This window comes from Tachypleus tridentatus, chromosome 13 (assembly GCF_004210375.1).
Source record: "Tachypleus tridentatus isolate NWPU-2018 chromosome 13, ASM421037v1, whole genome shotgun sequence".
Taxonomy (NCBI): domain Eukaryota; kingdom Metazoa; phylum Arthropoda; class Merostomata; order Xiphosura; family Limulidae; genus Tachypleus; species Tachypleus tridentatus.
The window spans coordinates 118,496,821-118,509,526 of NC_134837.1; the positions used below are offsets into that span (position 1 = coordinate 118,496,821).

The following is a 12,706-nucleotide window of genomic DNA, read 5'->3' on the forward strand; positions in this document are numbered from 1 at the left end:
AGATTTATTGTTACTCTTATAACACGCCCACAGTTTAAATGGGAGAGAATATTTTTGTGGCATCGTATGATTCGAACCTGGATCACCAGCTGTACCACAGGTCTTTTGTTTGTTTGTTGTTAAGCGCAAAGCTACACAATGGGTTATCTGCACTGTATCTATCGTAAATCGGTGTTTTGCGTTATAAACCTTTAGACTTAACGCTGGACAACTGGGGAGGGAGGAGGGCACAATAAGACCAAACTGTTTTTAGAAAATACGTCAAAGATTTCCTGAAAGCACTTCATTCAGGGACGTAGGAAGTGGTTAGGCCATTCAGGCCATAACCTGACCATATTTCAAGCCATCTAATAGTTGCAACTGGTGTACTAAAACTTGATCTTTTTAATTCAATATATTATGTTGTGTGTATACAGTATTTGTAGTTTAAATGGTTCAGGATTCAATCTCGTAACGTTAAATTTTCATGCCCTAAAAATGAGACACTTTGTTTATAGCTAATGTGCTTTTCACACATCGTGTGTCACATCGTATGGTTGTGACGATGGTTTGGCCACTACAAACTACTTCCTACCGCAGCATAAAATACGTTTTGTTGTTGTTGTTTTAATTGAGCACAAAGATACTCAATGGGTTATCTGTGCTCTGTCTACCACGGGTATCGAAACCCGGTTTCTAGCGTTGTAAGGCCTAAAGTAGGATCGTCCAAACAGAGCCCGTGGTGAATTTCTATGTTCTAAATGTGATATGCAATACCAACATTTTCCAAGGTGCATTTAAATTCGTTTTATTTGTTTCATTCGCCATTTTGAGAGCTTTATCAAATTATAATAAAAAACAGCTTTTCATTTTAAAAGCTTTGAAAACAAATTACCCGTATATTAACTCCAAATGATTCACCGTCTCTTCTAAATCGGAGTTCTCTAGCTCTTCTAACGTTTCACTAAACTTACCTGTCGAGTACACAGCATTTTAGTAAGAATGGCCTACTAAAAGATATGGCATTTCTAACAGAAACAATCCCTCCCTCCATACTCGACATTCCTAATTCTGGAACCAGAACCGGTTCATGAGCATAGAAAATGAATCGCCGCTATTTCGCCTTGATTTATTAACAGCGGGTTTTGATTGGTTGGGTTGACCTCTCGGGGCACTGTTTAGGTGACGTAACGCATAATTTATTTACTGTAGACATAAAAAAGAAAATCATGGGCTTGCGTTAAAGGAACCTTGTTATTATTCTTATCAGGCCAACAGAGTTCTTTGTGTATAGTTATTACAACTCTCAATAAAACGTAGACATCAAATCGTCTGCACCAGAATTACCAGGACACCCATATGAAGGTATCACCAATAAATATTATTACTACATTACGTGACGCGAATGTCGGATGATAGAAAGAAGAAGGAATGAATATTCGAATAAATTTATCTATTGTTGCGCTAACATGCTTTAAAACACTGCGTTTATAAATTATAAAGACTTCACACTAGTACCATAAGATGTCTGGCTTTTAAGGAAAGTAACATTCTCGGATATTATTTTCCGATGTTTCAATCAGAAGGGGAAAACGACGAAACGTATCTTAAAATAATGTTTCATAGTTATGTTGTTATGAATAATTCATATAACAATAAACATGATGAATGAACAAATATAGTAAAGATCACAGTAAAATTATGATGTGAAAGGTATTAACGTTGAGGGTAAGTCGTGTTTTAAACGTTATCAGTGTGAGTTTTAATTACTTGTGATTCCAACAATGTTTCAGTGTAATTCTACCCTAACAATATTTGTCTGTATATCTCAAAATATATAACTTGATTAATTAAATATTGTACTGTAAATATAGAATCATGTGAATGTTGATTTTTAGAACATTTGTATTTTGAATTAATCTATTAATGTTATCGTACATACCTGTTTATATTGAAATCGCTTAGGCCTAATTTTTGCATTAAGCCTAATTAATATTAGCAGTACCTAATATCGTTTTAGAACACAAGAACGGCGGAAAGCAAAATTCTTCTTGGAATAAAGTTGATGTCAAAGCCTCACCAATTTATAAATACTAAAACTTCTCCATAATTCGAATATTTAACAGTTATTATTTTTATCTTACACTCTGGCTATATAATTATTTTAAAGGCCCGGCATGGCCAGGTGGGTTAAGGCGTTTGACTCGTAATCTCAGGGTCGCTGGTTCGAATCCCTGTCGAACCAAACATGCTCGCCCTTTCAGCCATCAGGGCATTTTAATGTGACGGTCAATCCAACTATTCGTTGGTAAAAATAGTAGCCCAAGAATTGGAGGGGGGTGGCGATGATTAGCTGCCTTCCCTCTAATCTTACACTACAGATAGCCCTCGTGTAGCTTTGTGAGAAATTCAAAAAACAAAAACAATTATTCCAAGTGTCACAAATATATGCGTTTTTCTTGTTGTTTGTTTCGTTTTACCTCAAAGCAAACATCTGAGTAAACAAACACTCCAGTAATTTTGTTTCAAAGATCTGAGAAAGTGGAGACGATTTGTACAAAGCTGTTGTTATTAGAGTTAACAATCTGTTGAATTATTTTGTTCTCTGTTCGTTCTCACTCAAGAAACAGTTAAATATCCTTTTGTTGGTCACTTTCCTTATAAACGTAATAATGTTTTAAACTATTTCCCTTATTACATGAAAAGAAATCTAGCGATAAAAATTACGCGAATTTAATAGTACATATATGATACAATGCCCAATAGTCAGTAAACAATACAATAACTCCCTCCATACACACACATACAATAAACAAACGAACAGATTTTTATCAAAAACATATAGATTATAGAAAGCTTGATTTAAAACTGTCATGGTCCAGTGGTTATGGCGCTCGACTCCTAATCTGAGGGTAGCGGGTTCGAATCCCCCTCCCACCAAATATGCTCGCCTTTTTAACCATGGAGGGCGTTATAACGTTAGTATCAATCCCAATATTTGTTGGTAAAAGAGTAGCTCAAGAATTGTTGGGGATATTGATGACTAGTTAGTTGCCTTCCCTTTAGTCTTACACTGCTAAATTAGGGACGGCTAGCAGAGGTATCCCTCGAGTAGCTTTGCGCGAAATTCAAAACACACCAAATCAAAATTTAGAAAAACTGCCCCACTAGCAGCCATAATAGCACAAATATTATTTAAAGTAACATATACCCTTTACATAGTGTTCTTAAGGTTTGGTCTTTTTTATTTAAAAAAAAAACAAAACGTTTTCATGCTATGTATACGGATATATATTGAAATAGATATAATGGCAAATATTGTGTAACAATACCATTGTTTCTAATTTACATATTAAAAAATAAAGAAATATTAAATAAATGTCTTATGTTCGTGAAAACTTCTAGAAACATGTCTGAACGTTCCTGAAAATGAGTCCAGACTTTGATGAGTTATGGATTCAAAGTATGCAAATAATTAATTGTGATGTTTTAGAAATTTAAAAGGTATTTGTTACCTTAAAGTCAAAATTAAAACTTTAGTACCCCAAGCAGACAAAAGTGGAAACAGGTTTTCATATTGATTTACGAAAAACCATCTATGGTTTCTTTTGAATTTTGCGTAAAGCTACTCGACGTCTGTCTGCGCTAGTAGTCCCTAACGCAGTAATGATAGACTGGAGGAAAGGCAATTAGTCAACACTACCTATCGCCAACTATCGGACTACTTTTTAACAACAAATAGTGAGATTGACCGCAACGTTTTAACGCCCCCACAAGTGAAACAGTAATCATGTTCGGTGACGGAGATTTGAACCCGCAACCCACAGATTGCGAGCCGATCGAATCCTAAGGACCAAGTCATACCAGGCTTGAAAAAGAAATGTCGGATCAAATGAGCCTACACAAGTTACCTTTATCGTGAGCCGCCAATCCAAGAACAACACAGAACACAACGACAAAAAGTGACTTCATGTTTGTGATAATCTCAGTGATGTTTAACACTGTCGTTGATCCTAGAAAAAAAAAGATATATAAGGTAAGAAAGAAACCAATCTAAGATTATCAGCTTGTCTCTACTTTGAATTACTCACTTGTTTCGTCTCTTAGTAGCTCAGTTGTAAGTCTAAAGGTGTATAACGCTAGAAATAGAGTTTCAAAACCTGTGATGGGCACACTATAAGTAGCCTGTTGTGTATTTTTGTGTTCAAAAATAAATAAAGGAACTGATTTGTTTTATCCTTAAAATACCGACTTGTTTTACCCTAAAATGCCAAGTTATTTCAACCTTATAACACCGACTTGTTTTACCCCAAAAAGACGAGTGTGTGTGTGTGTTTTCTTCTAGCAAAGCCACATTGGGCTATCTGCTGATCCCACCGAGGGGAACTGAACCCCTGATTTTAGCGTCGTAAATCCGTACTTGCCGTTGTACTAGCGAGGGGCAAAATGCCAACTTCTTTCAACCCTAAAATACCGACTTGTTTTACCCTAAAATGCCAAGTTCTTTTAACCCTAAAACACCAACTATATTTAATCCTAAAATATCGATTTATTTTCACCCTAAATAGTCCCCTGCTGGTACAGCGGTAAGTCAACGGATTTACAACACTACAATCAGGGGTTCGATTGCTCTCGAATGTATTTTGCCCCCCCCCCCAGTGGCTCAGCGGTATGTCTGCAGACTTACAACGCTAAAAACAGGGTTTCGATATCCGTGGTGGGCAGAGCACAGGTAGCCCATTGTGTAGCTTTGTGCTTAATTCAAAACAAAGCAAAAACAAAACAAAACACCCTAAATATTCTACTAAAGATACATAAGATAACGAAGCAGTAATTAGAGGCAATACCGATGAATTTTTTTGCTCAAATGTTTTGGTTTTGTTTTTTTGTGGCCTGGTACATAATATTATTAGGAACCTTGCAACCAATAAAGTAATGGACCTATTTTGAAACAACTGATGGAGGTTTTAACTATATCGGTAGTTCTAGAGTTAACTATTCGAATGATTATTTTATGGTTTGCACACTATATATATATATATATATCAGCATTACATACATATATATACATGAAAAACCACAAATTAATTATATATTGTTCGTTTATTTAAGTACAATACTGCAAGATGGCGTAAAAACGTTTCAACCCATATCAGTAACGTATATCACACAAGCGACTCACTAGATTTATGCTTCCGTAAAATAGATCTAGCAAACGAATGTATAAACTCATATTGTATATACCAATAGCCTGTCTTCCATCTCCTTTCTCATCATAATTGGCCCGGCATGGCCAAGCGTGTTAAGGCGTGCGACTCGCAATCTGAGGGTCTCGGGTTCGCCTCCCCGTAGCGCCAAACATGCTCGCCCTTGCAGCCGTGGGGACGTTATAATGTGACGGTCAATCCCACTATTCGTTGGTAAAAGAGTAGCCCAAGAGTTGGCGGTGGGTGGTGATGACTAGCTGCCTTCCCTCTAGTCTTACACTGTTAAATTAGGGACGGCTAGCACAGATAGCCCTCGAGTAGCTTTGTGCGAAATTCAAAAACAAACAAAAACAAACTCATCATAATTAACCAATAGCAAGACCTGAATTTGGTTACCGGAAAGCTAATTGGCCTAAATATGTAAATTACTTATATAAATTATTACTATATTCAATGGTCGAAATTGTAGAAGAACCATTAGATATTGATGCATACTATCAAACAATCTCTGAGTGTCAGATAAATGTTGCTGAAAAAACAATAAGACAACAATCATACGATTCTCACCCGAACATAGACAGGATTGAAACAACACATGAACACAGGAGATACAAATATTTAAAAAAAAATTAATTTCATAAGAAATGAAATTAAAACAAGATAATTGGGACAGTTAGTGGCACCAGTTAAATAAATATGGTGACCCTAATCAGTCTTGGACGTATTTAAAAACAAACAATCGAAACACCCACAAATATCCAACGTTACAATAGTTTGAACAAATAGAATTAGAAGCTTTAAAACAGCAGTTAAAGAAAAATTTTAAAACAAATCAAGAACCAGACATGGGCAACCATTTCTACAATAAAGTAAATGATTGGTTTGTTTTGAATTTCGCGCAAAGCTACACGAGGGCTATCTGCGCTAGCCGTCCCTAATTTAGCAGTGTAAGTCCAGAGGGAAGGTGCCAACTCATCACCACCCACCGCCAACTCTTGGGCTACTCTTTTACCAACGAATAGTGGGATTGACCGTCACATTATAACGTCCCCACGGCTGAAGGGGCGAGCATGTTTGGTGTGACGGGGATTCGAACCCACGACTCTCAGATTACGAGTCGAACGCCTTAACCAACCTGGTCATGGCGGGTCCATCGAGAAGGCATCGGACATTGTAGGGCATAACGGATTAAGGCTGAAATAAAAATAACAGCACTTATTTTCTGGTTATGAAACTTTCTTGACGATAATAAATGTATACGGCATCTACTGAGATGTTAACCTCAGGTTGGAGTAGTCAGTCCTATGTTGTTCAAAGTGGTTAGAGACGGCTAGCGCAGATAGCCCTCGCGTAGCTTTGAACGAACTTGCAAAATTCAAAGAAAAACAAACAGTTATTGAAAGGTTATTATCCTTAACGGTTTTGAAATTTTTGAATTACTTAAAAAGAGCTTTAAATGATTAAATGTCCGTGTTTCTGAAGCAATACATAATTTTAAACCTTTAACTGTAAACGTTTCTCTGTGTCACTACACTGTTGTTTGGAAGGATAGTAAACCACCTGGTGTGAAATATTTGAAGTGATTTAACTTCTCGAGCTTTCGTTTATCTACTTCTAAGTCAGATTTCACTGCATTTTTCTTTTATAAACTTAAATGTATAAATTCTAGAAAAAACAACTACATTGTACTATAAAGCAACACCTTTTTCACACTAGAATGTGTTGTAATGTTGATGTAACGTCAGTCTTAACGTTTAGAAAATGTTTGTACGATGATATATCTTATACTGCTTCGTACTATTGTGTAAGAACGACTAAATTTTGGAAAACAGCGGTGATATGATTTTGTTTACACACTTTCAGGGAACTTAAGTGATAGTTATTTTAGTGCAGTTTAACAATTTTCAACCATTTGAATAACTGGTGGAGAAACATTAAAAATAACGGTCGTTCGTACGAGATTGTAGTTTCCTGTTCATAACAACTATTTTATTGTCTCTGGTTCAGCTGATCGTGAGAGGATAATTAGGGTTGACAAGTGCATTGATGATTTTAATTTAAGAATACAGTTAACTTCAGTTAACAGTAGAAAATCTGTGTTTGTTTTTCTTATAGTAAAGCCACATCGAGAGGAATCGAACCCGTGATTTTAGCCGTGTAGATCCGAAGATTTACCGCTGTCCCACCGGAGGACAAAAAATCTGTACAATAAAAGTTTGTATCAAATAAGGAAGACTTTTATTGATTCATTTAAACCGCCATTTTCTTAGAATTAGCGATAGTTTATTGTACATCGTTACTTATTATGTTGGCCCGGCATGGCCTAGCGCGTTAAGGCGTGCGCTGCGTAATCTGAGGGTCGCGGGTTCGCGCCCGAGTCGCGCTAAACATGCTCGCCCTCCCAGCCGTGGGGGCGTTATAATGTGACGGTCAATCCCACTATTCGTTGGTAAAAGAGTAGCCCTCGAGTAGCTTTGTGCGAAATACAAAAATAAAGAAACAAAAAACTTACTACGTTATTAACTTCGTATTGTTTAAATTTTAACTTTTTTACATAAAAGGGTATTTTTGAAAAGTTATAAATAAAACATGCTATAAGTTTAATAATAATGCGAAAATAAAATTTAATACACTCACATATAAATTAGTATAAGCTGGAAATAATACGTTGTTTTCTTCATGCAAAGTCACTGCTATTCTGTTACCCATGATTACTCCCTTAGCTATGTTATTCACATTATTTTCTCATATCAATATTAATCCAATGAGGAGTAAAGATGGTACTGTTGGTGGATGGTTCTTCTTTCAGTCTGTGAGTTCTAATAGTTTTAATAGGTTTTAAATCATAGTTCCAGGTCTCAAAAATAATATCGTTTGGATCTATATTGCTTTTATGTCAAATGTTACTTTCGAATTTTATTTCTGAAGTATTAAAGTACTGTGAACACTGATGTTATTCTAATATCCACAGCTATTACCTTAAATTACAGTGAACACCATCACTACTTCTTCAGACTTACTCTGACAGTTACTGCTCTTCTATTACTCACAGCTACTCCCTTAGAATTATTTTGAAAAACTATCGGTATTATATTATATATTCCTAGTCCCTTATATTTACTCTGAAAAACTACTGCTCTTCTATTACCTATAGCTACTCCCTTAGAATTACTATGGCTAATTTGTATATTGTAAAAATAAATACATGTCTTATGTTCCTGATAGCTTCTACAAACGTAACTAAAAATAAGTTCAGACTTTGGTGTGATGTGAAAAATTAGTCTGAACCAAGAAAAATTGTGATAACTAATTGAAAGTCTATTGAGTGATTGGAATTAATCACAAAGTTACACAATGGGCTATCTATGCTCTGCCCATTACCGATATCGAAACCCGGTATCTAGTGGTGCGAGTCCGCAGGCACGCCGCTGTGCCACTTGGATGTGGCATTCAGACTCACAAAACGCCACCAATAACCATGCTCTTAAGTACTTCATATGCTACAGTGACTCGTAATGGTCATTTAATAAAAATAAACATCTTATCAGCTTCACCTGTCTATACGCTATAGATACACTAATAATGTATATTTATGGTAATTGTGAAGAGTATAACACGAACAGTTTTGAAGTTACGAATTAAAACCAACATGAGAATGTATCCTTTCATATTTTGATAAAAATATGTTTGAAAATTAGGCAGAAAATTGTGGCTTTAAGGGTATTTGTACATTTGAAAAAGGTACACCACACACTGCACGATGTGGAACTTACACCCTTTACACGTTTCTGGGTAATTATAAAAGGGTATATGATGTTTTAACACTACAAATAACTAAGTTGTGATCACCGACACTTGAGTCTTTTTCTTCTAACCGAATATTTAAATATAATTGTTATCCTCAGAATATAATCGCAGCCCCAAGTTATTTTTAATTGTGGTAACGGGACGTGAACATTTAACCTCACAGATTCACAGTACAGCACTGGACCATGCTCGACTGTTATTGGTTATATCACCATTGATAGAGTAACCTGGGAGGCGGCATGTGTCAAAAGTTCGTTTAGAGTGACTGTGAAGTCTACACACTCCAAAAATGTCATGGGTTTGAATCATGAACCGAATATTACATCAGCTCTCTTAATAATGTAGGATATTATGAGGTATTGTTTCCTAAGTTGGGATTCCCTCGCCTTTAACGGTGTTTTGAACCGTTATGTTACTAACAGTTATCCCAGTAGTGATAACACATATAACCACTAGTGTCTTCTTACACATGTGCTTTCTTATTGTGTTGCTTCGACTCTCTCACGCTTCACTTCGAGGCCACATTGATACATGTATGTAAGTTTAAATCAGTAACGTGTAAAGAACGTGTCGCTAGAAGAAGAACGAGTTACTGTATAAAGAATGTGTCACAGAACGAACGAGTTACAGAACAGAACGAGTTACTGGATAAAGAAAGAATGAGCCACTGAACAAAGAATGTGTCACTTCAGAAAGAACGAGTCACTGGATAAATAATGTGTCACTACAGAAAGAACGAGTTACTGGATAAAGAATGTGTCACTACAGAAAGAACGAGTTACTGAAAAAAGAAAGAATGAGCCATTGAACAAAAAATGTGTCAGTTCAGAAAGAACGAATCACTGGATAAGTGTGTCACTTCAGAAAGAACGAGCCACTGGATAAATAATGTGTCACCAGAAAGAACGAGTCACTGGATAAATAATGTGTCATTACAGAAAGAACGAGTTACTAGATAAAGAAAGAATGAGCCACTGAACAAAGAATGTGTCACATCAGAAAGAACGAGTCATTAGCTAAATAATGTGTCACTACAAAAAGAACGAGTTACTGGATAAATAATGTGTCACTACAGAAAGAACGAATTATTGGGTAAATAATGTGTCACTACAGAAAGAACGAATTATTGGATAAAGAATGTGTCACTACAGAAAGAACGAGTTACTGGATAAAGAAAGAATGAGCCACTGAACAAAGAATATGTCACTTCAGAAAGAACGAATCACTGGATAAATAATGTGTCACTTCAGAAAGAATGAGTTACTGGATAAAGAAGGAATGAGCCACTGAACAAAGAATGTGTCACTTCAGAAAGAACGAATCACTGGATAAATAATGTGTCACTTCAGAAAGAACGAGTCACTGGATAAATAATGTGTCACTACAGAAAGAACGAATCATTGAATAAAGACTGTGTCACTACAGAAAGAACGAGTTACTGGATAAAGAACGTGTCAGGCATTAGAAAGGGTTCTCGACAGTGAAGAGTGGTTACTCGAGGTACCACAAGCTAACTCTGTGGCTCATCATAAATGATTCATCAGCTTCTCCCGGGGTCAAGAGTGGGACGAGACACACAGTAGGAGTTGGTGCTATGGAAACTTCAGCGCGAGCAGCAGGGATGTTAGCTCACCCAAGGTATATTCTCCGCAGGGTTAACCAAACCTTGCAGTTAATTTGGGAATCTAATCTCTTGTCAATCGAAGAAAGAAAGTCTTTCTTTTATATACATATACACAGAAGTAACTATGACAACCACGGAATGCACAGCATCTCGAAACTCCACATTCATTTGATAAAAACCTGTTCAATATTTATTTAGATTCATGCACGTGTTTTCAATACATTATCGGTGACGTCTTTATCGAACTGAGAAAGTTCTGTGGTTCCTTCCCGAGTGGAGGTGAAAGTTTGTTTGTTTCGTTTGAATTTCGCCCAAAGCTACGAGAGGACATGCATTAATCTACAACCAGTAAACACCATCTATCGCCGACTCGTGGGTTCCCCTTTAACTAATAAATGGTGAGATTGACTGTAAATTATAACGCTCCCTCACAACTGAAAGCGCGAGCATATTTATGGATGGGGATTCGAACCTCATACCTACAGAACTTGAAGGAGCTGATTTAAATTTTCGAACTGTGGAATCTTCCAGAAAAAAAAAATTATGGCTTCTCAATAAAAAGGGGATCCTATCACATACGGCACACTTTAGGATCAAGACAAGTTTCATATAACTTTCACACGGTTGAACACACGGCACACTTTAGGGTTAAGTAGAAGTATTTTATATCTTTACAATTGTTATTGTTATCTATAAATACTTTATATCTCTACAACTGTTATTATAAGTTATAAGTACTTTATATCTTTACAACTGTTATTATAAGATATAAGTACTTTATATCTCTACAACTGTTATTATAAGTTATAAGTACTTTATATCTCTACAACTGTTATTATAAGTTATAAGTACTTTATATCTTTACCACTGTTATTGATATTTTGATAGACTGTACCTTGTCTTACCTGAATGTGTCTAGTGCGACTACATACAGACGTATTAATTTAATAAGCTCGTCCACGTACTTCGAACAATTAACAAAGAAACCCCAAGGCACAACTATATTCTCAGTACGTATCATTACTAACAAAGAAAAAAACACAAAAGTGTTAACTCGCTGTAAATACGGCTCATTAAAGTTCCCGAGGAATTTCGACAAATGCTGTAATTTGTCCAGTATGTGAGGATTCTCGTGTCTCGGGTCTCACGTGGTGTTATGGTTCATCAGCAATTGGTCCCCAGTGAATTAAGTGACTTTAACAGCCAAACCTTCTTTAGGCTGCAGTAGCGCATGCTTGTCTTCCACAATGACCTCTTTGAATCACCGGATCTGTCCACCTGGACTAAATTAAATCTACTTCCGTTAATTATAAGACGCTCCACCAGGACCACAGCTGGTTTATGTGACCAGGTAAAATTAGTGTAATGAAGGAAGGGGAATCTACTGTAGGATGATGAGCATTTGTCATTGTAGAGCCAAATATTGTTGGTTGAGAAAGGTGAACGGATACTGATGGTTGACATGACTCAATGAACATGAAAGGGCACTGATGCTTGAGACGAGTTAATAAATATAAATAGAGAAAACAAAGCGTATTTAACTAAATAGTTTTCTAAGTAATAAAAGTAGGCACCACTCACCTAGTTACTCTGATAGCTTACGATGTATCTTAGTTGAACCTGATAAAGTAATTCACAGTCACGAGAATCTAACCACTCTGTTGCTATCAACTTAAACATGGAGCTTTGCAGCACTCACCAACATTTGTGCCAAACTATTTGTAAGTCACGTCGGAGCCCTGTGACCGCACTTAGAGAAAAACAGGTACGGTTTGGCCACTGTTACTTGCCGGTGTTAAGTCTACACGGTTAACACCCTTCGTCCCGCGTTGGTACATAGAGTCCAATCATAGGCAATGAAGCTACACCAACACTACCCCTTAAAGACCGGTAACTACACCCACCATTCGCTTTGCTTATAGCAAGATTCATTTTTTTTATATTAAGCACTTAGTTCGCGTCAGATTTTAACATGTTTCAGGTATAAGTGTTGTGTATTTTCATAATAATTAAATTAAAATCTATCTTTATTCATTGTTATTATGCAATTTGCAATTATAGCAAAGGTTCAGAAATATTCAAGTTAGCA

General features: G+C 36.3%; 1 protein-coding gene across 2 annotated transcripts in view; it reads right to left on the reverse strand.

Annotated features, from left to right (window-relative positions):
- The window catches only part of LOC143238030 (latrophilin Cirl-like), a 57,990-nt gene extending 45,593 nt beyond the window's left edge, over positions 1 to 12,397 (reverse strand). Inside the window, exons 1-2 of one of the 2 annotated variants that reach the window (XR_013020382.1) lie at positions 12,199 to 12,397; positions 3,891 to 3,992 (exon numbers count right to left, since the gene is read on the reverse strand). Coding sequence is in view for 1 of the 2 variants with exons in the window: in XM_076477922.1 (XP_076334037.1) it covers positions 3,891 to 3,951 (61 nt within the window). In the remaining variant the exon portion in view is untranslated. The remainder of the gene's footprint in view (positions 1 to 3,890; positions 3,993 to 12,198) is intronic. The other variant, XM_076477922.1, reaches the window with a different exon arrangement.
- Between the last annotated feature and the right edge of the window lie 309 nt (positions 12,398 to 12,706).